Source organism: Aspergillus fischeri, genomic scaffold (genome assembly GCF_000149645.3).
Source record: "Aspergillus fischeri NRRL 181 1099437636252 genomic scaffold, whole genome shotgun sequence".
In the NCBI taxonomy this organism is placed as follows: domain Eukaryota; kingdom Fungi; phylum Ascomycota; class Eurotiomycetes; order Eurotiales; family Aspergillaceae; genus Aspergillus; species Aspergillus fischeri.
This window is the reverse complement of record NW_001509768.1, coordinates 1992552-2019161: the sequence shown is the minus strand read 5'-3', so window position 1 is coordinate 2019161 and position 26610 is coordinate 1992552. Positions and strand designations below refer to the sequence as shown.

General features: G+C 49.0%; 10 protein-coding genes across 10 annotated transcripts, besides 1 other annotated feature; 6 read left to right on the top strand and 4 right to left on the bottom strand.

Moving 5' to 3' along the window:
- Nucleotides 1–155: 155 nt before the first annotated feature.
- On the top strand, nt 156–1487 carry NFIA_068730 (tRNA-dihydrouridine(20) synthase (NAD(+)); the record flags this gene model as incomplete). Its single annotated transcript, XM_001263599.1, has 1 exon — nt 156–1487. The coding sequence occupies one exon, from the start codon at nt 156–158 to the stop codon at nt 1485–1487; it is 1332 nt and encodes a 443-aa protein (XP_001263600.1).
- A 999-nt stretch (nt 1488–2486) lies between these two features.
- NFIA_068720 (DEAD/DEAH box helicase) lies at nt 2487–5888 on the bottom strand (the record flags this gene model as incomplete). The annotated part of the gene is made up of 1 exon (XM_001263598.1): nt 2487–5888. The coding sequence occupies one exon, from the start codon at nt 5886–5888 to the stop codon at nt 2487–2489; it is 3402 nt and encodes a 1133-aa protein (XP_001263599.1).
- Nucleotides 5889–6640: 752 nt separating this feature from the next.
- Nucleotides 6641–7118, top strand: NFIA_068710 (vacuolar ATPase assembly integral membrane protein VMA21; the record flags this gene model as incomplete). The annotated part of the gene is made up of 3 exons (XM_001263597.1): nt 6641–6741; nt 6832–6917; nt 6982–7118. 3 exons carry the CDS (start codon nt 6641–6643, stop codon nt 7116–7118), a joined length of 324 nt encoding a protein of 107 aa, XP_001263598.1.
- A 367-nt stretch (nt 7119–7485) lies between these two features.
- On the bottom strand, nt 7486–8091 carry NFIA_068700 (putative cystathionine beta-synthase (beta-thionase); the record flags this gene model as incomplete). The annotated part of the gene is made up of 2 exons (XM_001263596.1): nt 7486–7917; nt 7987–8091. 2 exons carry the CDS (start codon nt 8089–8091, stop codon nt 7486–7488), a joined length of 537 nt encoding a protein of 178 aa, XP_001263597.1.
- A 640-nt stretch (nt 8092–8731) lies between these two features.
- NFIA_068690 (putative mitochondrial phosphate carrier protein) lies at nt 8732–10172 on the top strand (the record flags this gene model as incomplete). Its single annotated transcript, XM_001263595.1, has 6 exons — nt 8732–9016; nt 9071–9235; nt 9292–9545; nt 9606–9951; nt 10007–10026; nt 10082–10172. 6 exons carry the CDS (start codon nt 8732–8734, stop codon nt 10170–10172), a joined length of 1161 nt encoding a protein of 386 aa, XP_001263596.1.
- Nucleotides 10173–10873: 701 nt separating this feature from the next.
- On the top strand, nt 10874–11596 carry NFIA_068680 (DUF3602 domain-containing protein; the record flags this gene model as incomplete). The annotated part of the gene is made up of 5 exons (XM_001263594.1): nt 10874–10913; nt 10983–11013; nt 11075–11144; nt 11223–11345; nt 11462–11596. The coding sequence occupies 5 exons, from the start codon at nt 10874–10876 to the stop codon at nt 11594–11596; spliced, it is 399 nt and encodes a 132-aa protein (XP_001263595.1).
- Nucleotides 11597–12215: 619 nt separating this feature from the next.
- NFIA_068670 (uncharacterized protein) lies at nt 12216–13644 on the bottom strand (the record flags this gene model as incomplete). The annotated part of the gene is made up of 5 exons (XM_001263593.1): nt 12216–12829; nt 12930–12977; nt 13036–13158; nt 13221–13298; nt 13449–13644. The coding sequence occupies 5 exons, from the start codon at nt 13642–13644 to the stop codon at nt 12216–12218; spliced, it is 1059 nt and encodes a 352-aa protein (XP_001263594.1).
- A 1873-nt stretch (nt 13645–15517) lies between these two features.
- Nucleotides 15518–15537: a microsatellite.
- Nucleotides 15538–17503: 1966 nt separating this feature from the next.
- On the bottom strand, nt 17504–18355 carry NFIA_068660 (60S ribosomal protein eL33; the record flags this gene model as incomplete). Its single annotated transcript, XM_001263592.1, has 6 exons — nt 17504–17601; nt 17703–17803; nt 17874–17915; nt 17975–18028; nt 18187–18196; nt 18331–18355. 6 exons carry the CDS (start codon nt 18353–18355, stop codon nt 17504–17506), a joined length of 330 nt encoding a protein of 109 aa, XP_001263593.1.
- A 2919-nt stretch (nt 18356–21274) lies between these two features.
- NFIA_068650 (glucose-6-phosphate dehydrogenase) lies at nt 21275–23250 on the top strand (the record flags this gene model as incomplete). The annotated part of the gene is made up of 9 exons (XM_001263591.1): nt 21275–21364; nt 21425–21445; nt 21504–21848; nt 21915–22112; nt 22177–22261; nt 22315–22391; nt 22446–22653; nt 22713–23084; nt 23138–23250. 9 exons carry the CDS (start codon nt 21275–21277, stop codon nt 23248–23250), a joined length of 1509 nt encoding a protein of 502 aa, XP_001263592.1.
- A 1071-nt stretch (nt 23251–24321) lies between these two features.
- Nucleotides 24322–26419, top strand: NFIA_068640 (putative sucrose transporter; the record flags this gene model as incomplete). The annotated part of the gene is made up of 8 exons (XM_001263590.1): nt 24322–24419; nt 24498–24523; nt 24589–24833; nt 24900–24966; nt 25013–25084; nt 25133–25322; nt 25377–25492; nt 25542–26419. The coding sequence occupies 8 exons, from the start codon at nt 24322–24324 to the stop codon at nt 26417–26419; spliced, it is 1692 nt and encodes a 563-aa protein (XP_001263591.1).
- Between the last annotated feature and the right edge of the window lie 191 nt (nt 26420–26610).

The window sequence follows — 26610 nt, the reverse complement described above, 5'->3', positions numbered from 1 at the left end:
CCTTTTCAATGTCCGTCGCCATCCACTTTGTAGTTCGTCGATTTACACTTCTGCAGGACAACTTTATTTTATACACCACGTTCCCTGTCATTCACTTGCACTTTGTCGTGTCTCAAAAAGTCAATAATGCTATGCTAAGATTCCTCCGATCCGCAATGACTTCGCTCACGACACCCCGCGTTCCTATCCCCGCCAATGGTGTCGACTACCGTGGCAAAGTAGTCCTGGCACCGATGGTGCGTTCGGGAGAGCTGCCTTCGCGTCTTCTCGCTCTCAAATATGGTGCGGATCTTGTTTGGGGCCCTGAAACGATAGACCGATCGCTCATCGGAGCTACCCGCCGAGTGAATCCTCGCAACGGATGCATCGAATATATCAGATTCCCCTCGAACGGTGGCCGCCCAGACAAACCTGCTCAGGAGTCCATTCTGTACCGGATTGACCCCGTGCGGGAGAAGGGAAAATTGGTGTTTCAAATCGGTTCTGCAAACCCGGAGCTGGCCGTCGAAGCAGCAAAACTGGTCGCAGGCGACGTTGCGGGGATCGATTTGAACTCCGGATGTCCCAAACCTTTCAGTACGAGTGGTGGAATGGGAGCAGCACTCCTACGGACCCCCGACAAGCTCGTCTCTATCCTTGAATCGCTTGTGCGAGAAGTCGGAAATCCTTATCAGATCGGCATCTCGGTCAAGATCCGTATCCTGGAGACACCGGAGAAGACAGAAAGCCTTGTCAAGAGACTCGTTGCCACAGGTATCACAGGCTTGACTGTCCATTGCCGCACGACACCGATGCGACCTCGCGAACGCGCCATCCGTGACCAGCTGGCGATGATTGCGCGAATCTGTCGCGAGGCTGGTGTTGCATGCGTCATGAATGGCGACGTCACCTCTCGGGACGAAGCGCTTGCGCTTATGAAGGAATTTGGAGTGGACGGGGCCATGATAGCGACAGCGGCCGAGGCGAACCCGTCATGCTTCCGCTCCGAAGCAGAGGGTGGTCTACTCCCCTGGAGGGAGGTGGTCCACGACTATCTTCAAGCCGCTATTGAGTGCGAGAACCGCTTCGGCAACACCAAATTCCTTCTGAACATCCTCATCCCCGGGAAGAACAGGGAATTCAAAGATGCAAAGACAGCAAAGTCTTATTCCGACTACTGCCACTTCCTCAAATTCGATGACCTACTTCCGGGGGCCGCCCAAGTGGACAAGGTCCTCAATCTCACCGACAAGTCCGTCTATAAGAACAACGAAACGGAGGATTCTGCTCGCGATATCGCCGTCAAAAACGCCCTCGAGAATAACGAGACGGCTCGTGCGGCAAGCGGCGCGCCCAGACCCAAAGCAGCCTCACCAGCTGTGAACGGAGGAGGTCCCATTCGCACCAGCTCCATCCCGGCCCCGGTCAGGTCGAAGCCAGAAGATCATCCTATCGACATCAATATCCCAGCTCCAGAGATGGCTCAAAAGCAGGAGCTTGCTGCATGAATATAACATCATCTTCCACCCCTAGTCCCGTCCGAGGACTTCCCATCTCACTCCTTTCTTCCTACTTTTTGATAGTACTGCATAGCTCGGTTCTAATTCTGCATGTTATGGTGTATGTATGGATGACCTTTACTGGGTTTTCTTTGTCCGGAGTTTGTTTTAGAAATCTGTTTATAGATTCCCATCTTTTTCGCTCCTGAATATATTCATTCATCGTGGTTTAACGCAGAGTATGTTCTACAATAATGAAACAGCAGTCTCTACATATTCCCATGGCGGAGAATACCCATATCGCGTCTGTGTGTCGCAGTTTGTAGCACGGCATTGATTAGGTCCAATAAAGGCGTGTAGTAATCAGCAACCGCACCGGAAAGAACAGTGCAAGGTCCAGCAATCATCCATCTATATTCGCCGCAAAGACAATGATTGTCTAGATGAGGTTAGCATCAACAGAGATAAGAGCCCACCAGCATGCTACTATATCCATCATTGAGGAGCTGCTGAGTAAAGACCAAGAATCAGACCCGGGCTGAATGCCATCTAGTGATGCTCACCTGGTTTATAAGTGAAGTGAGGCCTTTGTCTTACGTACTGTTGCATGACCAGCCACAGACACTTTGTTCTTCGCTCTCAAGAGGGGCTTGTGCTACAGCAAAGGTAGAGCAACTATTCTATCAAAGATATAGAGGACCAAAGATCTCTGGTTAACCCAATAATGCTCCTATTACTCTAAGAATGTCACCAACCGCTACAGGTGTTGGTGAATGCTATGGATGCTACCTTATAGAACCCCTGAAAAGAAAGACAAGTGCTGGGAACCATTGAACCCTGCCAGATCCGACAACACTAGAATGCACGTGTGTCCCTGAACAATCTGATAACATGATGATATGCAGATCGACTCGCTTGCAGCAGAACAGAAAACGCGTTCTAGACAGAAATCCAAGTCAAGATTAATCCAGCTCAACTGTAACCGATGAACCGAGGACTGGAAGAAGATCAGGCGTTCGTGCTATCTGTCTTCACCTCCTCTTGCTTTGCAAGAAGCATATCTTCCACGACCTTCATTCCAGCTTCTTCACCCTTCTTGCTCTCGGTTTCGTCGCCTGCAACGGCCTGGTCGAGAGCCAACTTGGTTTGACCAAGAGCGTAAATCTGCTCTTCGATCGTGTCCTTGGTGACAAGACGGATGACTTCTACCTCTCTGGTCTGTCCAACACGATGTGCTCGGTTCTCCGCTTGCACATCTTCCTGTGGGTTAAAGCTGGAATCGAAGATGACGACTTTGTTCGCACAGGCCAGATTGATTCCCGCACCACCAGCCTTCGTTGAAAGAAGAAATACAGGAATGTCGGTTCGTTCATGGAAAGCGTCTAGAATGGACTGACGATCCTCTACATTCGTCCGACCATCCAGGCGAACGAAACCCAGATGGAGAGTCTCAAGGACATGCTCGAGGATATCCATGACCAAAGTAAACTGGGAGAACACCAGTGTTCGATCCCCGTTCTCTTGGAACCGTTTGAGCAACTCGCAGAGCTTATCGACTTTTCCAGAGTTCATCCACTCGTCGTTTTTGAGGGCAAATTTCCCGAGGGAATGAGGGTGATTGAGACACAACTGATGACATTCAAAATCATTATAAGCCTGCAGCTCTTCGAAGATGATGTCTGGGTTGGACTGAGACCATTGCTCCTCCTTCAAGCAGGCCTTGGCCATACGGCTGAGGATGGTATCGGTATAGTGACGCCGGTATAACAAGGGATGTATAGCAGCCTGTCGAAGTTTCATCAGAATGTTGGCGGACCTGTTACCAGTCTTCTTTCCGGCGGCGCGGTCAGCGAGAAGCTGACGAACTTCTTCCTTTTCATGCTCATAGATCTCCCTCTGGGCGCTATTCAACTCGCAATACTCAACGTGAGAGATCTTACGGGGCAGGTCGATGACCTGATGTTTCTTCCGCCTCAATACAAACGGCTTGAGCATGGATTTGGCCCGTTCAATGCGCTGGGCCGAGAGAAGTGTGGAGTGGGACTCATCCACTGTCTTCGCCTTGTTTGCAAAGATATACTGGAGATCTTCCTTGCGTTCTTGGAAGACCTTTGGAAGGATGAAGCCCAGTAGTGAGGCCAGTTCTTGGAGATTGTTCTGCAACGGCGTACCGGTCAAGAGAAGTCGAAAACGGGCTGGAATCCGTATCAGCTTCTCATACAACACTGATGTACTGCTCTTCAGCATATGTCCCTCATCATAGACACAGACACAGAAGTCCATGTTGCGCAAGAAGTGGGCGTCAACCTTCGCCTTTGCGACAGTGTAGGTGGTGATAATCACATTGATGTCATCACGGTTATCTTCGATGGTCTGGCGGATCACGGCGCGTTCTGCTTGCCCTGCATAGTAGGGCATGACAGACAACGTCGGACAGAATTTCTGAAACTCCCGAAGCCAATTCTCGATTGTTGATGACGGCACAACCACCAAGTGCGGTCCTTTTATGCCCTTTTCATACAGATGCGCTAAAAATGCAATGACCTGGCATGTCTTTCCAAGCCCCATGTCATCGGCCAAAATGCAGCTCAACTGCTTCTCAAACAGCAAGGACAACCAGTTAATCCCCACGATTTGATAATCTTTCATCTTCAGGTCGTCACTCATGATACCGGGTTGGGAAATGAAACGAGACTTGCGTGAACCTGACGCAGGGCCATCGCTATCCTCGTCAGTACGCTGGCTAGCAGGTGTCCCAATGCCAGAATCGTGCGACTCTCGGTTAATCGATACCAGCTCCAATTCACCGTCCCGCTTTCCAAAGATATCAACGCCCCAGTTCTTCATTTCTGCTGCAACCGGGCGTCCAAGCGCTTCGCATTTAGCGACCAAAGAATCCACCGCTTCATAACCCACCCACATATCGAGACATTTGTCCACGATCTTGTCGCCAATTGGCTTCGGCGTCTTCCGGCCCCTGGCGCCCTTTGGTTTTGTGCTTTGCTCCGTTGATGGGGCGGGTACAGCGCGGGCCTCGTCTAGGGACCTAAATGGACGGTGGGAGATGATGATTTGGGCAACGTCCTCCGTCGTTGCAGCCAGATCTGCAAGCTCTACAGCCTGACACGTGTTGATGAACCTCAAAACCTTGATCTCGGATTCCACATTTTCCAATGCATCGCCAACACCAGAATCGGAGTCGTCAGTCATGATCAAAGGTGCTTCAGGTGATTCCGAACGTGCGAGCGAAGGCTGCTTCCGTCCCTGTACCAGTCGTCCAGGCTTTTTCTTGGGAGGAGTCTCGGAACGAGTAGGACTTGGGGAAACGCCACGACTCTTTGGTCCTCTCATCAAGCGTCTCCGTGGCTTTGCTTCTTCCTCGTCCAGCGGTTGTGGTTGCGACTGCGATTGGGCCTTCTGGCTTGCCAGGTTCTTCTGCAAGTTCATGGCCGACCACTTATCCTGGATTGTCCCTCGAGCTTTAATGTTTTGCTTCGCTGGTGCGATCTGTTCGGCTTGTTGAGCTGTAACCAATTCATCGTCAGATGAACCAGGTGCATCCCGTTCCTCTGTACTTGCCAGATGATCCAATGCATCCTCATAATTGCCCCGCTTGAACACAAGAGCTTGCATGCAAGCTTGGACCGATTTCTGCGGCATCACTTTCAACATTCTCTCCACTTTGACCCTCATCTGGTAATCTTGAACATCTTGTAATGACGTAACGGACACCTCCACTGGTTGCGCGCGGGAAGGGCCACTCTGTCTGGGCTTTTTTATGGGGATTCCTTTGGGGGTCGGGTCCATCTGGGAAGCAGAGCGTTTGACGCTCGGGTTGTAGACCGCGGAGGAGGTGATCTCCTTGAAGCGATCAAAAGAGGACGAAGAATTGGCGCTCACCGGGGAATCCATGACTTTTTCGGGACTTCGCGATGTCTTGGTGAACATGGATGGTTTGATATCCGTGCTTCTTTTCAGCTGAGTGTCTTCGTCGGAAGAGCCACCGACGTATGTTGGGCCGTCGTCGTCGAGATTTATGACGGGTGTACGTTTCGCAGGTCCGGCGGAGACAGGAGGGCAGAAGCGCGTTCCAGGAGGTGCCATGAAATTGGAAAGGCGACCTCCCAGCGAGGTAGGGCGGGAAGGCGAGGACGCCGGACCTGGGGGAGAAGAAGCGGCAACTTGGACTGTACTTTTGGCCGCATGAGGGACTTCAATGATTTGTGTCGGTTGAGTAAGTCGCTGAGAAGCAGGAGTCAACGATTGTGTTGCAAGTGATTGGAAAGGTTGAGCGGCCAGCGGAAGAGTGGCGATAGTCTCATATTCAGTATCATCCTTGACGCCGGTCGGAGGAGTACCGCGGACAATCTTCCTGTCGCTGACGGGGGTATCAGGGACGGAATCGTCCATGTTATCAATCGACAACAAGATATTAATTAATAAAGATTGAATTAAAGACGGAAAAATCAGACAGCAATGAAAGAGGAGCAAAACCCCAACGGAGCGCCAAAAGAGAGCTCGCCTGCTTCTCCAGAATCCATTCCATCACAGTCTTTTTTTCTCCAACAAACGCGGCGGACGCGCCTTGGTCACGTGAGCTGGCGCCTCAATTAAGACCAACTGGGAAACAAGAACACATAGCCCTGTGAATAATGCGGCATCCATGTGCAAGTCAGTCAGAACGTAAGAATAGAACAATACTCTTATTCCTATTGTCAGACGATAACATTGATCATTATATGACTGCACTCATCTACCTCAAAATCAGTCGCCAGTATTCACACCATTACCTTACACCATTGAACAAGTCTGACCAATCAAATGCCACTGAGGAATGGCTTTTCCGTTCCATCAGCTCCGCTCAATGCGCTCCCGTCCATAGTCGAGTACTACCTTAAGCTAAGCTACCTACCTTACTATGAAGTAACACTTTGACGAGTAGATTAAAACAAGTTCTCAATAGCTCAACCTTTCATCTAGCATTCTTCTTCATTGAGAGCAACTGATCCAGCTTATTTGAAGAAAGAAAAAGGACTATCATCTCTTCATCACCATTCTCCGCTTGTCGACAATTACATATTGAACCTATTCCTCCGTCTTTCGACACCGCGTTTACATTCACCAAGACAACAGGTGCTTTCTCTCCCTTGATACCACTCATAATGACTAGCCGTCGCTCTCAAGAGAAATCCTATGCAGAGGCGGCTGCCGCACCGCCACCAAAAGAAGCTGCCAGTTCTGACGTTACCCCTGCAGTTCCTGCGTAAGTAGTTCCATGTCACCAATACAGTCTGCAGTCCGAGTATATGGATCGCGCCATATATTAGATTGATATAGGCTTATAATTATATAGAGATGTCATCTACAAGCTGCTGGGATTCACAGCCGCCATGGTCGTCGGTCCTATCGGCATGTACTTTATCACAGTAAACTCTGGCGGTATGTCTTTCTTTCATCGGACCAGTAATTTCGCTTCATTCGAGATTGATGCTGACTCGGATAGCGAGTTCAACTGTGGCCGGTATCACCGCCGCCATCACTGCGAATCTGGTCTTATTCGGTTATATCTACGTGGCGTGGCTAGATGATAGAGAAGAGAGGGAAGCAGCATCAAAGAAGAAAGAGAAGAAGGCCCAGTGATTGGGTCGATTTCGCCAGCAAATTAGTTCCAGTCGCTTTATTCCCTTTCTCGATATACCTATATGTGTATTGATATGTTATGAGTTCGACCGGCAAAGTAGTGGACGCTATGTGTCGCGAAGCTCCGAAGCAAGTCTGTTCCGATATTTGTTGAATAGCACTGTTCGATCCATTTATGTTTCACGGTCAAGCATGCGACGATCGCCACACACTATGTGTGTCGCATGCACTTCGTCGTCCTCACAAGATGTCCAAGACTCAGATAAAATGGCCACTGACGCCTGCAGATGCACGAACAAGACTCGTGGTATGTGATAAAGTCAAGAAGTAGTGTTCAAAGAAACGCAAATTAAACTACTGTTGGTATCTATGCCGGTCTTCTCTTGACGAATTCCTCCAAATCAGCCTTGGTTGCAACCCCGAGTACAAACTTCCGGGACGCATCAGTGACCACGGCAAACTGCTGCTTTTCTCTCCTTTCTCCGTTGGGTCCTGTTTCACTCTCGAAGAACTGCTCTAGCTCCTCTAACGGCGTCTCCATTGTGATGACCTGATATGTGCCACGCTTGCGGTTAAAGCGCTGCATGGCAGTTGAGACAGGGTCCGTTTCCTTGACAGTGCCTTGTTTGAGCAACTCCTTGAGTCGCGGTATGCTGAGGTATCCGAGTAAAGACCGATTCGATGAGATGACTGTCAGGTGGGTATAATCGCGCTCATATGCTGCGAGCATGGCGGAGGCAATGGAATCGCTGGGAGAGACGGAGAGTGCAGGAGGAGGGTCCAGATCTTCAACAGTAGCCTACAACGGAGGTTAGTCACATCAAGGTGCTTCTTGTGGCATTCTGATTGTCATGGAGAGAAGACCAACCCCTCGGTACTTGTCAGCCCAGGCAGTCTGGCTTGTGGATACATCGACGTTTGGGGCGAGTTTCTCGCGAGCGAATGCCTCGCTGGCGGTCATATAAGAGGCCATTCTCGGAGAATAGTGTCACGGATTCAGGAGGGGTGTATTAGGATGAGGGGCAGAATAGCGTTCAGCAGTGAGTCGACTGCGGACCATCAATCAATGGCACTCTTGCTATAATGCTAAGTCACAAGAAGCCTGTAAAGGATTATTCGAACGCGCTATTGACTGTAATGGCAATCGAGCTTGAGTCAAGGTTAATTTTATCGACTGCGGCCCACTAACTTGGACGGATCGGGATCGGCGCGGAGGGGGAAAATGAGCGCCATTTTGTGACAGCAGTGAGCGGAGAACGGGTGTTTAGCTAATCAGGATGCCAAAGTACAAGTCCGACGTCATCGTCCTTCCGACCCTTGTCAGACCTCTTCGTCCTCTTCCCACTTCCTCGTTCTCGATGTAATCTTCATTAATTTCGCTTGGGATAATCTGTACCCGTGGCGTTTCTTTGAAGTGCAAAGTTTGAAATCAGATCTGTATTCGTACTCATCTTCTTGCCTTCGTCCAACCGGCTATTCCGCTCACCAGCCCTACGAGTGGAGACAACGACCTGGTATCGAGGATCCGTTCGTACCAGTCATTAATCAATTGACTAGACGCCGACAATTAATAGTATTCTAGCTAACTGCGAATCAATTCCAAATTGACAACCATGTTCCCTTCTGACAGTGTGATCCTCGAGGCCTTCCACGCCCAGAACCCTCTGAACCGTCCCAAAGAGCCCAAGCAAGCGGGATCTGCGGCTTCGATCAGACGGGAGCCTTTCCCGGCGTGGAGTGTGATTGATGAGTCCAAGAAGAAAGCCGATGCTTTCACTAAAGAGGCGGCTCGGGAATTCGATGTCGCCAGTCAAAAGGCTCAAGCTAAAACAGGCAAGATTGAGCCATGGACCCCCAAGTACTATGCAGCTTGCACTGTCGGAGGTCTGCTGGCTTGTGTAGGTCTCAGGAGTAATATCGTCTATTTTGATCTATATTTAACCGATTAACAGGGTCTCACCCACACAGCAGTGACGCCATTGGATTTGGTCAAATGCCGCCGACAAGTTGATTCGCAACTGTACAAGAGCAACATGGAGGCGTTCCGCGTGATTCGCAGTGCAGAAGGCCTGAGAGGCGTGTTCACTGGTTGGAGTCCGACATTTTTCGGATACAGCGTAAGCTGACGGTTTATGGCGCGGTTTTGATCAGAACTGACTGACAGGGGGCAAAGGCTCAAGGAGCATTCAAATATGGCGGTTACGAATTTTTCAAGAAGTTCTATTCTGATCTCGTGGGACCGGAGCGTGCCCATAAATGGAAGACCTCCGTGTATCTGGCCGCCAGTGCTTCGGCGGAATTCATCGCTGATGTCGCCCTATGCCCATTCGAAGCTGTCAAGGTGCGCACGCAAACAACTATTCCTCCTGAGTTCAAGGGGACTTTCTCTGGAATTTCTCAGGTCGTCGGCAAGGAAGGAGTTGCTGGGTAAGTTCATGTCGCTTCAGAATCTACCTCCTCAAGCTCTCACCACTGATCGCAACATAGTCTCTACAAAGGTTTGTATCCACTCTGGGGTCGGCAAATCCCATACACCATGATGAAATTCGCGTCTTTTGAAACCATTGTGGAAGCTATCTATAAGAGACTGCCCCGAAAGAAGGAAGAGTACGGCAAGGGCGCGCAGACTGCAGTCGCCTTTACTGGTGGTTACTTGGCCGGTATCCTTTGCGCCGTCGTGTCTCATCCCGCTGATGTTATGGTGAGTAAGTTGAATGCTAACCGACTGCCTGGCGAGGCATTTGGTGCTGCAATGGGCCGTATCTACAAGGATATTGGATTCATGGGTCTTTGGAACGGTCTCCCCGTCAGAATCGTTATGATCGGAACTCTTGTGAGTCCTCCTTTTGCACGTGTTTGCGGTCATGAGCTAACAACTCCTTGTACAGACTGGATTGCAATGGATGATGTGAGTTTCACCCTTCAAGTGTGATAAACAATGGCAGACATACTAACCTTTATAGCTACGACTCGTTCAAGATCTTCATGGGTCTTCCCACCACCGGCGGTGGACCTCCCGCCCAGAAGAAGGAAACAAAGGCCGCCGGCTTCTAGAGAATTGGTGGTAGGGTATCGTGATAATATCTTCGTGCTCAATCGGTTACAGTGAGCTCTGGAGGACAGTCTTTTTCATACAGTATGTTAAAAGGTAGTCATAATTCAAATGTCGAATAAAGTTTGTTGATCGATTGGTCTTCATGCACTCTCCCTCCGACTATGATAATTTCAATTGCTCACTCAAATAATTTGCCTGATAGGTATCGTTATCGCCAAGACATCTCTTATCAGTAACCACTTTAGTCACAATTCGGACCAATCAGTAAACACTGCTGGCGTATCTTATCAGCCCACTGCGCCTCGACGTCACAGGGACTCTCCAGTCTCCGAGACCACGAGGCTCGATGCATGCTTGACGACTGGTTCATCATCATCATATAACGATGACCTTGGTTTCCTAACAATCCCTACAATCCTTTCAGGGGTAGAATGAGTGGTGCGGTTTTCCCTATTCTGTAGTCTGACTTGTTAGCGAAGTTGCCCCGTCTAGTTCTTATCTTATATATCCCTCACTCACATCCCGCATTTGCCTACGGCCCCTCCACTGAGCACATTGTTTATCATCAGGTAAGTCATAGTATCCGTAACATCAACCGATTCACACTTCTAACCTCTTCATCCCAGTATCTCCCTCGCTTCTGCAGAATACATACCTACCAGACACAAACACCATCTAAAAAACAAAACAACCCACCACCATGGGCGAAAACGAACCAATCGTCTCGCACGGCCGCGGAGGTACGCATCCCATACATACCTGTCCACAATAACCCTCACGAACCACCTCTAACACGCATCGCAAACCAGGCCAGGGCAACATCGGCGCAGACCCCACCCAGTACGTTCGACCCCCGCACCCGGAACCATCCCATCCAACCCACCCTCTAACCTAACCCCAGATACGTCGATGCCGGCATTGTCCGCGAAGGGCCCTACGGCGACCAAGGCGACGGCGCCTACTCGGCTGGTGTAAGTCCCACCCTGTCCCACGCCAATCAAGCAGGCTGCAGGACAAGTGAACAGATACTGAGAGAAATGCAATGACAGCGCGGCGGAGCCGGCAACATCGGCTCCCCCAACGTGCGACCCACGTCGCGGGTGCCCCACGATGCGGAAATCATCCCCGAGCTGGCGATCCGCAAGTCGACGGATGAGAACTACCATGTTGGTGTATGTCATTGTTCATGTTCATGTCTTCCTCTTCCGTCCCGTCTCGCTTTTATCTTCAGCGCCAGCGGGTTGGAGCGTTGTTGTGTGCTGTAACTAACTGTACCTGATTTATCCAGCGCGGCGGCCAGGGCAACGTTCATCTGGACGAGGAAACCCGTAAGGAGAAGGAGGAGAAGAAGCGCCAGCATCATCAGCATCATCCTGAGGGGTTGGCGGATAAGCTCAAGCATAAGCTTTTTGGGAGGGGTTAGATGGTACGTTAGAGCGAGGGAAAGGTAGATTGTTGTTATGCCAGTACCGTGTTTAGGATTTTGTTATGATTCCCTGTCTGCTTTTGATAGTCCTAGGTCTATCGTTTGCTTGTCTTTGTGGCATCTACCGAGGACGGATTGTCTGGTCAGCCTGTAGAATAAAGTGATATGCACAACAGAGTCTAGACCTCGTTATGTAAGTTGTAAAAACCTGTTGATCAAACAGCTACAGTCTAATTAGTCTATCGTCATCCTGCATAAGCCTATGACCATGTAGAACTCAGGTGTGATATCAACATACACTGCCTGTTGATCTCTTGACGTAATCAGAAACAGGGCGCAAAATATGTACTCGAAATATCAGGCAAACACGAGAACGGCACATTAATCAATTGATGATTCGCTCGGGCATCCATGTATCGTGACATCGTCAAGCATAAACGTCAAACTGTAAGACAGCCCGATGAAAACAATCAGGAGCATTAACATTAACAAAAACGCAAAGACGCAATTTCCCTGTTTTTCCATCTCTGAACTCGAGAAAAACGCCCACTAAGAACAATCATTACATACGTTAGAAGAATAGCGAATGAGAACCAGATAACCACCGATGTATGCCTTAATCCTTGCCAAACTTGCGCTTAAACCAGCTCTTTCGCTTGTCCCCTGTATCGGACATGTTCACCGATTTCCGCAGTTGACGACGGTTGGGCGCTGACGCGGCGGCTGGGGTGCCGCCGACAGGGCCCCCAGCGTTAGGATCGAAGGCCGGTGCTTGGTTGAAGCTATGTACGGGGGGTTTTGGAGGTGCCGGCGCATAGCCATTGATATTGGGTTGAGAATTGAACCCTTGCTGTCCAAATTGTAGCTGCTGGGACAATTGGTCGATCGAACTGTTCACAGAACTGGGGTCGGTCGAATTGCCCCAAGCATCAGTGTGGCTTCCACCCGACCCAGAAACTGCAGTGATATTATCGACGGATTTCTGGTATGAATGTTGTGCGTATCCATTCGAGCCGTTGCTGTATCCTGTCTGATCGGTATACATCCGCGGGCTGGGTCGTGGTCGACGGCCGCCGCCTTGGTTGTACGGGTAGTAGCCATTATCTTGAGGTTGGCCACTGTAAGTATCGACATAACTCTCTGGTCGCGAATAGGTTCCCCGTTGATTGAAGTGTCCACTCTGATCACTGTATCCTCTGTTTGGATAGTACCCGTTTCCACGGCTGGACTCTACATGAAGCAACGGTTGTTAGCATACTGTATCACAGAATGACAGTCCGACCGATTGCATATTGTCTTCACAGGTGAAAGGTTTAAAGCGCGTATTTACCTCCATAGTAGCTGCCACGTTTGTTGTGCTCTCCACCGTTAGGCGACTCTGTAGACACGCTTGTTAACAATATGAATGCATATGACAGATAGAGATCCAAACTCACCTGTTCTCGCCCAGGAAACGGGTCTACTACTGTACGTCCCTTCAAAAGCAGCTTCAAAAGCTCGAATGGTCTCTAATGGACGTTCGAATCGAGGACGAGTGGGATTGGAAAAATCGGGATCAGCTTTGATCACAAAAACTGTCAGTGGAAAGTTGCAGCAGATTGTACAAGCTCTCAGTACATACTGATAATCTGCCCAAATCGGTCTTTGTGCTGCATAGCTCTTAGAGAGCCCAGAGTCGACTGTTCGAGGGCAACAGCCACTAATTGGTCAAAAGGTCAGTTACTATGCGCATGCAGGGCTAACAGAAAGAAGAAGGAGAGGAATGAAGTTTAGGTACGGGGTCCAAATCGTGGACGATATCGCAGAATATTGAGCGACCGAAAGAGAGTTAGATATGGGACCAACGTACTTGGTTGCGCTTCGCTCATAGCAAGCGTTGGATCGGCTTTGGTATGTAAACTGCGCCTGTGCTTTTCCTCAGAAGACTCCCTGAGAGAGATTTTATTGCTGGCAGCGTTGCTCGACCGGCGAGATTTATCGGACCTGCCACCAAAACTGAAACCACGACTGGGTCTGGGCGACGCGACCGTCTGTGAGGGGGCCATCTTTATTTTATGTCAAGGCCCGTTTTTTTCTGCTTCAACTAAGTCACTTAGCGGCCGATAAACAAGTTTGTCAACAGAGAGCTCCACTGACGATAGGAGTAGCTCCGTCGTGATCTGCCTGAACTATGGCAGGTTGGCGGCCGTAGTGGAGCGCGACAGGTGGACACTGCCAAGAACTGTATGAACGAACACGATTGCGCTGTGTTGCTTTGGATTGGATCTATCAAACGCTCCGTAACTAAGGTAGATAGGAGCCTTGAATGCAGCGAACGGTGGATGATCACGAACGAGTGGAAGCGGCAGCTTGAGCTTTGAAACGCTTCCGCAGATTGCAGTGTCTATACTGTGGAGACGCTGGTACTATACGAGGCTGCAGAGAAGTTGCTGCTTGATCGACTTTGAAACCGACAGATATCTTCTTCTTACGGTTGCTGGTATTGTCTTAAGCAGCCAGCAGGTCGGAAAAAAGCAAAAGAAAGCCACTTCCGAATGTCGTCACTGCAGAATGGAAGCGAGAGAGTGCACGGAGTACTTCGTAAAATTTGCGCAAAAGAGACCGTGCGAACTTGCGATGTATCGAGCGAGCAGGCTGGAAATAAACCCGGAAGCAACTAGCAGCCAAAAGACAGCTGGATCGGCAGAAAATAGATAGTTCAAGCGTTTTCCGTAGATAATTGGATTTGTGCCGTAAAGATCGACAGTAATGGTGATGGAAGTTGTTAGACGTTAGTTAGACGGACGGCAAAGTCTCACAAGAATTAGGGTGCTCTCCAAACGAAGGTCAGCGAGAAGAAGTACTAGAATAATAATATTCCACTAGCTAGAGACCAAAGAAAAGGAAGGCAGATATGCCACAGTTATAGTGGTAGGTAGTAATTGAGAAACACAGAGTTCGAAGTGCGTCGACGACAGACGCCACGCAATATTATTTTGAAGAGAGGGGAACCTTAACCAAAAAATAAAATAAAAAGCAAAATCCAAAGCAAGTGCTACTGTACCATGCTGTGCTGTTTGACTGAACTGCCTCCACGAGTCGGATGATGGCGTTATATTATTATTGAAGCCACCTGACTGCCGAGTACGTAGAAGGCTCTGGTATGTCTATTCTGGTACCTAGGTTAGTAGGATCTTGGTATCGACTACCTTTCTTGTAGACTAAGGTACGCTACATACTCTTCCAATGGATAAAGAACACCATATCTTAGCAATTATAACAGCAATTCATAGAGCCCTGAATCTGCCACTGTGCCCAAGTGCGACAAAGCATCTCTTTCCATCTGCATAGAATTGCAAGACCAGAATCTAGGCAGCCGGCAATACTCCGTAAATGCAGGAAAAATTAGAAAAGTAAAATACCGCTAGGCCCAAAAGTCAATTAACTCAATCAGAATCCAAAGGAAATTAATACGGCCACTCCAATGTCCAAGACAAAAAGGGCTCTGAGCGTCCCACTGGCTGGTGGCCGCCAGGCAAGAAACCAATCGGCTACTGGGGACTCCCCCAGCCACTGTCAGCGGATCGTCTCGTTGGCCGGCATAAGTCCAGGAACTGGGTCCATCCTGTTCTTGAGTCAACAGTTCCTTGGATGTGATCGAAAGAGACAGTCATGGAGTGGTGTGCTTGACAGAATGCGGTTGTTTTAAAAATAAAGAGCATAGGACCACTTTTAATACAAAATAATTAATTTAACCAATAGTCTGTTTGAAAGGCAAGAATATTCTTACTGATTGTTAATAGTGAAGCGTTTGGAATCACCGACGATATCATGATTACTTAATCATGGTGGACAGGTTATTTTTATTTTTAGGTTAAGCTTTAGACACAAGTCGTTGTGCTTTGTTCTCAAAGTGCGGATACAGCAGCCGATTGTTGCATTATTATTATTATTATTATCTGTACCTTAGAAGTGTACCAAGGTAAGAATCTAATCATGTAGCTGCTGAAAGGCCCAGCCACCCCTTGTTCAAGGACAAACAATACTAATCCTGAACCTTTTGAATCCATCCGTATCCGCATCCCTCCCATTGGTTCCTCTTTCGTGCCAACAGCTAGGAGACTTGAAGGAGTCGAAAGAAAAGTTAGTGTGATCCCTTGCTCTAACAAGATCCCTAATATGTACCGAAGCTCTGAACACTGCTTCGAATGGGAATCTGAGGCTTGTGAGTCGTCACGACGCACGAGTTGGTGAGGATCTTCGTATGATCTGGTGGGTCTCTGTGGTGCGGGATGGCGCATTACTTTGATTATCACTCCACAAATACTCCAAACGAACAAGCATTAAGGTGATTTGGGCTCGCGGCCACCTCTGATCTGCTGAGGAGTTGAGGCAAGGGGTTCAGACCTCCGATAACCTTGAGCTTCTAGGCCGTGCGCCGATATCACATTCGCTTGGCCGACGGCATATTTGTATTCAGGAAAATAACCCTTATACAGATATTCACGCTGAAAGGACGCAAGATAGAAAATCTGATCGATAGTCTTCAGTGGGCAAGAGCAGATTACTTACATATACGTACATCACTGCCTGTGTCTGCACTGCTTTCCAGTTGATCTACACTTGAACCCTCACTCAGACGAGCCAGTCATCCTTAATCCGATTTCAACAATCTGCATGACAAGCCATGGGCCGAAATGGCCTAGAGCACATCACCGAACAGTAAAAATCGACGACCAACAGATCGCAAAAACATCTACTGTGACAGCAGAAGCATTATATCACTCGCTCCATTGAAAAGCCAGCGCGATGATTCTACAAACCAGTCAGCACTGGCTGTTTCCCTGAAATACCTTTTGATATGGATGCAGGTAATGCTGTGATAATTTCGTACATAGTTCTCGGAGCTGCATGTTGTGTACCACGCCGAGTACAGTCCTATCTGTCCGGGCTTTACCTCGATATCTAGCAAGCGAACGTCAATGCGATGATCTATCTCTCTCTCTCTCGTACTGAACGGATTGAGACGCTGTGGACATGATACATAGGTAGGGATAACACCAGGCTGGATATATCGAATCTTGTGGTCATGTCAACGAAGCTGTGACTGTTAAGGTTTCAATCGGAGTATGGCACCTGGTTCCTATACATGTGTGTTTTTACAGGCGAGAGTCGTGAATACTGATTCCTAATGCACCTGCCATAGACTGCTAGGTCCAGCTAGGGGGCGTGGGCGATCTGTTGTTCTATATGGTTACCGCCAGAGAGTCACCTCTGGTGCATCATTTAGCTGTATCATTGGGCATAAGCAGCCGCAATTTACGGGAAGCCCAAGTATAACTGTACGACGGGGTTACTAAATGAGCCTGGCAGATGAGTCGTGTCAACAGGATTTCAGAAGACCATTTTGCACTTGCACTGGCCATATTTGCGTTGGGCGTTGGGAGACTATACGAGGTCATCCAAGTCGAGCTGACTGGCCTGAATGGCAGAGCTGCGAACTGAATAGAACCCCTGATTCAACTATCATTGAACACACCCGTAGTTCTGCTACCATACGCCCGATCCTAATGCAACGCGCTGTTTGTTGAAATGTATGGATTTGGTTGTTTATAGTGTCAGATACACTGGGAAAGAAGCCATGTTGTCAGACAAGGCACGTCATGCTCGCCAATGTAGAAAACACGACAAGCCCTTCTAGATGCCTGGAGGCCGACAATGTCACCATGCTGGAAGAGTCTGAAGAAAACAACAAAAGTTCTTTTGATTTTAATTCGTAGGGCTGGTCGGCCCTGCCTCTCCCACGAACATTATCAACCCGCCAACTCCATCATCTCAACATCGGCTCATACCGTCGACTCCTTGCCCGACTGTCTGTGCGAAGTTTCCGGATTGCCCAACGAACAGGTAATAAACACGGGTCATTTAGATGTTGGAGGGGTAGAGCATGACGCGGACGGTAGCACCGAAGGACTTGGGGGGGAGGTTGTGGCGGAACTGAGCACGGACAACGCCGGAGTTGCCTGTCAAGTTAATATCGTCAGTTGTTTGTTCCTCCTAGTAGCCATCGTCCCACAGGGCCGCAATGCCGATATCACCGATCCATCGCGTCAAATTCACGTACCGTGTGGCCGGGTAACCTTGCCCCAGATGACCCGGATGTTGGAACCCCGAACCTCACGCTTCGCCCGGTAAACGAAAGCAACCTTCTTGCCGAGGTAGAAGCTGTAAAACAACCGTCTTAGCTGCATGTTCTCATCCTTATTTCGTGACCTTTCGACCGGTGTATACTCACTTTGCGGCCTCAGTGCTGTCAACACCGTCGATCTTGATCAGACTATACGAGGTGTCAGCCTCCCATATCCCTTGACGTCCATCTCCAGAGTAGATAGGTACCTGGTGTTGGGGTTGACCGCGCGCTTGGAGCGCTGGTAGCTCAGGTGGCGACCCCTGTATAGAGAATTCGTATTAACCCATCTGTCCATATGTTTTCGTTTCGACTTGGCCCCCTAGCCCCGATCCCACCGTGCGACATTTGGTATTTGTATATCGCATTCCGAATGATCGCGACCCGACGGAGAATCGATGAGAAAATCGTGATAACTTACTTGACGTAGACTGTGCAAGTAGAAAATATCCCGTTAGCAAGGTCCTTTATAAATTCCATAATCGCACCGCATCCATCCCCGAAACCCATTCTCCAACCTGTGCGCACACATCGATATCCAGCTAAACGGAGAGGGATCACTCACGTCTGTGACCGTGTTCCGAAGGCATTATGACGGTTTATCTGAGCAACAGCGGGCAACGCAAACAAGTCGAAGGAAGGCAAAGATGACCCGCAAAAAGTCGTCCGGGTTGTCGTGATTGTCGTCGCTTCGATAGTCTGAGACGAGCAGCCGACCGCACAATGATCAATTTGCAAGGTGCGTTCGGGGCCGCTCGCCCTAACCCAAAACGGGATCTTAGCGAGCTGAACCACCCCAGGGTTAAGCGAAGTCCCGTGATGGAGAATCGGAAAAAAAGCCTAAACCGCTTTGGGGTTGTCCCTGGAAGATTGTATTCTCCGGCCTCCGAGATAAGCTGATACAAGCTGATAAAGATGATAACAATCTTCCCGCCAAGACAGGAGACTTTTGAGCCAGGGCAACCCCACTACTTCCACTACTCATTCGAGATTATTTTACCGTCGGGCTACAGTGGTCCGAAGACGGTTCGACGGCTTCCCAGATCATTGGACATCGGATATGCCTCTGACTGCTTTTCCCCTGCTTCTCCGGTGGACGTGAGCAATTGTCTAGAGCGTCGAGCGCTGACAAACAATGCTTATGTTGCTTCTAAAAGGTAGTGACGCAAGGGTTTCGTTTGGTGATAAGCTCAGTCAGTGAGGTATCCATTATGATACCATTTCCATTTCCGCGGGGACTCACTTGAAGTCTATCTGAGAGAACGCAGTCCGTTTGTATGATTATTCTCATTTGTCGCGATCATTACCTTCGTGCTGTAGGACTATAATAGTGTATATAGACATTAATTTGTTGATACTTGTCGATACTACGGAGTACTCTTGGGGTCCTCCCGGCAAATCAGTGTATACTCCGAACGGTCCAGCAGACCGAGAGCACATATTTGGAAATAAAGCGAGTCCGCTGCCCCACTAGCAAGGAAATCGGCAATAGACTTGACATTTGCTGGTTTATCAGCAATCGTTGAGTAAGAAGGGACTCGGTTCTGTTGATGAGCACGCAATCGTCGAATTGATGCCGAGGGCCAGCTTATACTTTTTTTCTTATCTTCACAGTTCACATAGGGGTGAATAGCTACCGATGTGTTTTTGCAGACCTGAATTCAAGGGCAGTTGTCTGATATCTCCAGGTTACGGAGTTGCGCCAGTTAACCCCGAGCTCTCGTAAGCTATGTACTCCGTACCTCTCCTACACTTCTTTGCTCACGGGAAATTAGAATCCGTAGCTTTCAGTTACTTCCAACTGTTCCATGACAAATCCGCCGATCCATCTCCACGGTTTAGGTCACCGGGAGAGCTTCTTCTGGCTATCCTCCCTTTCCTGCAAACTACAAGACTAGGGCCTCTAGCTTCCAGTTTCCACTGTGCCAACTCCGTAGCTCTGGCGCAATCTCAGCGACCAGCCAGTAGATAGTGGAGTCCGAAGTCGCTGCTCGCGGCATCATGGGCTGCATGATATTGTTAGGTAGGACGAAGGAATTGGAAGGCATGTTTCTCGAAGTACTTGGTCCTCCCAAGGTTTACGCTACCGAATTTTAAGCCAGATCTATTCTAGATAGGCCCTTGCCAGGATGTACCTTTTTGGAGATAACACGGACATCAACAAATACGTAGCCATCGACCCAAACCTCAATTGAGATTTGATTATCATGAACCTGAGCTTACGCGATCAGGAGAGAAGGGAAACTCCACCTCCATGAGATATTGGGTTCCTGGGCATGCAGCACCAAGACAGTTGGCCTACTATATAAGCTGCGCGGGACATCACGCAGGAGTCAGAAGTTTGTCCTTGTAAACCTTTCCCCTCATCCAAGGCGCAAACAGTGTGATACGGCCAGGTTGGTTTACGCGGGGTCAGCAAGTCAGCATCAAATCAGTCCGTATCTTTAAATGAAAATCATCCGTTGGGTCACAGTGGAGCTGACTGTGCTAGAAAGTCCCATATGTACTCCGTATGTCTTTCTTAATTAGCCGGGATAAAACTAGAAGTTTGATTATATGATCAGATTCGTAAGGGGATAACATACACGAGCCCTGATGATATAAGAGAGGAAAGAAGTTTGCCACGGAGGATGTACTGTGTAATAGTGAAAGCGATGACATTCGTCTCTATCTATCGATGCTGCCCTTGTATGCCTACACCAGAGCATAGCCTGGCCTCTGCTAGGCGCTGTAGCATAACAATTAAGCTATCTAATAATAATCAGTAATCATATTTAATTCTCCTCCCTGTAATCCCATTCGACTATCCCCAATACTACCTCCCATAATACACACGGGGTCGCGCGGCAGCATCGACGTAGTGGAAGAATCCAAGCCAGCCCCACCAACACCCACCTTGCATTACTGCAGGAGTCAGCTTGAGAGCCCTCCGTGTTAAATAAAAAGTACCTGCTCCGCCGGAACTGTTGGGTATTTTTCCAACAATCCCTCTTCGTTCTTTCTCTCTCTTCTCGTCTCTTATATCTTACTCCTTAAAATCACCTCTGTCCCAAAGATCGAAGTGTCAGTTTCAAACATTTCGTGCGAAAAAATGTCCAGCACAATAGCCCGATCTGACGAGCAGCAGAATGCCGGGTACGTCTCTCCCATAGTTCTGCCTCGCTGACATCACACCCCTCCCCCTCCAACGGCGGAAACACTCCCGTTACCTCAGACCCTACCACCGCTTGCGACTGCTCCGTGATGGTCACCGACGTGCAACCTGTCTGCTACCTTTGACCAACGTCTTATTTTCCCTTGTCTTTTGGCTCAATTCAATTCAATTTCTCTCCTGCTGCAACTTACAGAGTTGACTGTTTGTCCATTATTGCCTTTTTTCGCTCTCCATCCATTTTCACCCTCATTTTGTCTCTTTCCCCCCTGCGTCCATCAATTCACATACCGAACCCTGATCGACCTAGATAAATATTTCTCGCCTCGAATAATATCAGTCCAAATCGGTTGCTAACATGGATTATGCGCTCAGCACACTCGAACTTAAAGATGACACCGTCATCGTAGTACTAGGTGCCTCGGGAGATCTTGCTAAGAAGAAGACTGTTCGTTGTCCCACGGATATTTACTCTCTAGACAGCTGTTTTAAGCTAACATCTCAATAGTTCCCTGCTCTTTTCGGACTCGTACGTTCCACCTCTATTGACGAGGGTATAAACTCACCTAGATTGACCGTATGTACAGTTCCGCAACAAGTTTCTTCCCAAGGATATCAAGATCGTCGGATATGCTCGGACAAAGATGGACCACGAAGAATTCTTGAAGCGAGTGCGATCATACATTAAGGTTCCCACCAAAGAAATCGAGGAGCAGCTGGACAGCTTCTGCAGTCTCTGCACCTACATCTCCGGTCAATATGACCAGGACGATTCTTTCGTTAACCTGAGGAAGCACCTCGAGGAGGTTGAGAAGGGCCACAAGGAGCAAAACAGAGTCTTCTACATGGCGCTGCCTCCCAGCGTCTTCATCACTGTGTCAGAGCAACTGAAGAGGAACTGCTATCCCAAGAACGGCATTGCTCGGATCATCGTGAGTTTCCCGACACAATCCGAAGAGAAGAGCAACATCTGATGCGCATGTTTTCGCCGTATACAGGTTGAGAAGCCCTTCGGTAAAGACCTTCAGAGCTCGCGTGACCTCCAGAAAGCCCTTGACCCAAACTGGAAGGAAGAGGAGATCTTCCGGATTGACCACTATCTGGGTAAGGAGATGGTCAAGAACATCCTTATAATGCGCTTCGGCAACGAATTCTTCAACGCCACCTGGAACCGTCACCACATCGACAATGTACAGGTATGGGATGCTTGAATTACTCCGAATCGAGAGCAACTTGCTGACAGGTTCGCTCCTGCCGCAGATCACATTTAAGGAGCCTTTCGGTACAGAGGGTCGTGGTGGTTATTTCGATGAATTCGGTATTATCCGTGATGTCATGCAAAACCGTATGTTTCTGCCATCTACTTGCGTGAATGAGCGATGCTGATGTTCTCTTCAGACTTGCTGCAGGTCCTGACATTGCTCGCCATGGAGCGTCCCATCTCCTTCTCCTCTGAAGATATCCGTGACGAGAAGGTAGGCCACTCAGCTAAGTGACCAGGGGCGACGAGCGAAACTAATTCATCCCAGGTTCGTGTCTTGCGTGCCATGGATCCCATCGAACCCAAGAACGTCATCATCGGCCAATATGGGAAGTCTCTGGATGGAAGCAAGCCCGCATACAAGGAGGACGACACTGTCCCTAAGGATTCCCGGTGCCCGACATTCTGCGCCATGGTTGCATACATCAAGAACGAGAGATGGGATGGTGTTCCCTTCATTTTGAAGGCTGGAAAGGGTAAGCATGGTTTACTTTTCGGACCGCTAGAGTCGCGCGCATACTTACCTTTCACACAGCCCTGAATGAGCAGAAGACCGAAATCCGTATTCAATTCCGCGATGTCACATCTGGTATTTTCAAGGATATCCCTCGTAACGAGTTGGTTATCCGAGTGCAGCCCAACGAATCGGTGTACATCAAGATGAACTCCAAGTTGCCTGGCTTGTCCATGCAGACCGTCATGACTGAGCTGGATCTCACCTATCGCCGCCGTTTCTCTGACTTGAAGATTCCCGAAGCCTACGAATCGCTCATCCTGGACGCTCTGAAGGGTGACCACTCTAACTTTGTGCGTGACGATGAGCTCGACGCAAGCTGGAAGATTTTCACGCCTCTCCTGCACTACCTTGACGACAACAAGGAGATCATCCCCATGGAATACCCCTACGGTATGTGCCATAATATACTCTTCTGATTGGTATCATTACTAATCCGGTCAAAGGCTCCCGAGGACCCGCTGTTCTTGATGACTTCACTGCTTCGTTTGGCTACAAATTCAGTGACGCTGCTGGTTACCAGTGGCCCATGACCAGCACTACCCCCAACCGTTTGTAGAGGGATGGGATATTGCATGACTATGAAATAAGAAAAAGCATTAATGTACGAATTTCCGTTGATTTCATGATGTCTGGGTCGTTATGGCAGGGTTCTCTTTAGTGCTTGATCAGCCGGATATGCTTTGATATGTTATTAGAAATGAAGCTGCTTATGAACAAGATCAGACCAGGACGCCGGTATAACGGATGTGGGTATTTAACATGCAAGCCGTATCGCCTATTGAAAGGATATCGTCTTTGTGAGTAATGTAAGCTTAAGGTAAAATCTTCGAGTCAATCCCTATGTTTCAACACATGTTGGTGTCTTAGCCGGAATAAGGGGCGGTGTGTGCACATAGCTGGGGGATTTGTAGATCGTCCCTAGACACATGCCTCGCCCAGGTAGCTGGGGTTGTCAAGCCAACTCTAGATAAACTGAATCCTAGAGAACGGCCATCATCATCTTTCTCTGGCTATTAATAACAACTACCTCATGGCTGGTGGGTCACAGGAGATTAAGAGTGCCAACCGATGCGGATTAGACCTAAACCGCAGTACATGGACGGCCCGGGGGCCCGCATGCGTTGATTTGCACTTTTCTGGCAGTTGAGCACTGGGCATCTTGGGCTTTCGGCCTCACCTCAATCCTTCATGATCTTCTTCCTATTTCCCCCTGCCTTTCTTCCTTTCTTTATTCTGCATCAAATCCTCCCTATCCTAGTCTGATGTGATTGTGGAAAACATCGGCTTCTCGCCTTCCATTGACCAACATCCAATTTCGTCGCATCGGGGACCCTACGGAGCTAATAATCAACAATTCCAACTCCGGTCATTTTATCGAGTCGGACAGTGCAAAAGCATACTACACATTCGACCACAGATTAACAATTGAATCGGTATTCGTGACGCTCCGCTGCTAGAAACTTGCATACGTACGAGGATCGTTTGTTTATTGGCGATTGCGGGTTCATTGCGACCAGGCTGTTGCGACTCGGCTTGACCAACAGCCCGAGACTACAAATATAACTCCGGTGCATGGCAAACTGAGGATACTGTTGGATACCTTCTGGTGGATGCAGGTGTCGTAAGGATGCCACAGGCTGCAAGATGGGTGGGTTCTCCCTCCATCAAGGGAAAATCGGAGTCGATGCGAATGGCACTGTTGACATTCAGCTTGTTGGGGTTACAGTATGTACTTTCGTTTACCACTACGGATGTTTTTGATCTTGCTCAGCAACCGGATCACTGATTATTTCCCTGTTGCAGATTTACATGGGGCATTGAAATGACCTGTAAGCCTTTCCTTCCACCGCAGTCACCGCGTCTTGCGATTTGACCAGTCCCGCACTCGAAATAGATTGCACGCCGTACCTGCTCCAGCTGGGCCTTACAAAGTCACGGACTTCACTTGTGTGGATTGCTGGCCCCTTGTCTGGGTTGATCATTCAGCCTTTGATCGGTGTTATTGCGGATCGTTCACGCTCGAAATGGGGAAGGCGCAGGCCATTTATGGTCGTTGGTTCGTTTATTGTCGCATTGTGTTTGCTAGTGCTGGGGTGGACGACGGAAATCGTCAGCCTATTTGTGAAAGATGCAGAGAAGGTGTGTCTATTCTATTCGGGGCCGGGTTTTGACATCTGTTGCGACTCCGCCGCTCACTTTTACCAGGCAAAAAATGTCACCATAGCCCTTGCCGTCCTGAGTATCTATGCAGTTGACTTTGCGATCAATATCGGTGAGCATGTTGACGCACTCATCTGAATTATACTGACATCCTTCAGTCCAGGCTTGTTGTCGCAGCTTGATCGTTGACACACTACCGATTCCATTGCAACAAGCTGGTTCAGCATGGGGTATGGATCCTACCTTTGCTCACGAGGCCAAAAGCTAACGACCTTCAGCAACAAGAATGTCCGCAATTGGCCAGCTGATTAGCTATGTCATTGGTTCAATCGATACGGTCAGCCTCTTCGGCGCCATTATCGGCGATACGCAGTTCAAACAGATGACAGTCATTGCTGCACTCTCGCTGATCGGGGCTGTTTCCGTCACCTGTTATTCGGTGGAGGAGAGGATCCTGATTACTGCCAGGTGACCATAATCAGAATCAGCTTGTCTATATTAGTGCTAATTTTGATCATGCAGGGACTCCGATGGAAAAGCGGGAGCGGTCCAAGTCATTTCTCAGCTTTTCAAGACGACAATGGACCTTCCTCCTCGCATCCAGGCAATTTGTTGGGCGCAGTTCTGGGCTTGGATTGGTATAGCATCTTTCGAGAAGATTTAGAAGTTGTTGCTGACTCGATTTAGGCTGGTTCCCCTTCCTTTTCTACAGTACTACTTGGGTCGGTGAGACCTATTTCCGATACGAAGTCCCCAAAGACGCTCCACAGTCAAGCGACTTTCTCGGCGAAATTGGACGCGTCGGCAGTCTGTCTCTGGTCGTTTTCTCTTCCATCACTTTCATCAGCTCTGTGCTTCTACCGTTCTGTGTGCAACCTCCGGACAGCAAACGGTCCAGATTTACACCCCGCCCACCACCTGGTATAGCTGCACTTCTTAAGAAGATCACTGCGATACGACCAGACCTGCAGACATCATGGATGATATCTCATGTGATGTTTGCTGTGACCATGATCTTTGCACCTCTGGCCCGGTCTCGGGCATTTGCAACATGCCTCGTCGCCCTGTGTGGTATTCCGTGGGCGATCAGCAGCTGGGCGCCTTTTGCATTCATGGGAGTGGAAATCAACAAGCTGGCGATGGGACCTGCAGCCGCAGCGCGCTCTTCTGGCGTGACCATGATTACTTCGTCTACTATCCGTTCCGGCAATTATGACACGGACACGGAGATGGACGTCCTACGACTCAACCACCATGATACGGATAGCGACAGCGATTCCGATGACGACGCAAATATTCCTTCCACTGGCGAACTGGCTGGTATCTACCTCGGCGTGTTGAATGTATACACTACGCTACCGCAATTTGTCGGCACATTCATCAGTTGGATAGTCTTCAGCCTCCTTGAACCCGGTAGTACGAAACGGGACGACTCCGCGCAGGACTCGCAATGGATACGCCGAGATAAAGAGGGTCCTAATGCTATATCCATCTGCCTGTTTGTGGGTGCCTTGTGTGCACTTGTAGCCGCTGAAGCTACTCGACGACTACGCTATGCTCGCTGACAGCTCTGAGTGCTTAACTGCATCTCAATGTATTCCCCTGACGATGTACGATCAGCGAGTCTCGTTTCCTACTCAGTTTCTTGTCTTGCATCGTTTGGCTCCCCTTGTTTCATGTCCGTTGATACCCAGATCGTCCGACTCTATATACATTCTGGATATATCCTTTCTTAGATCTGATGGCAACCATCCAT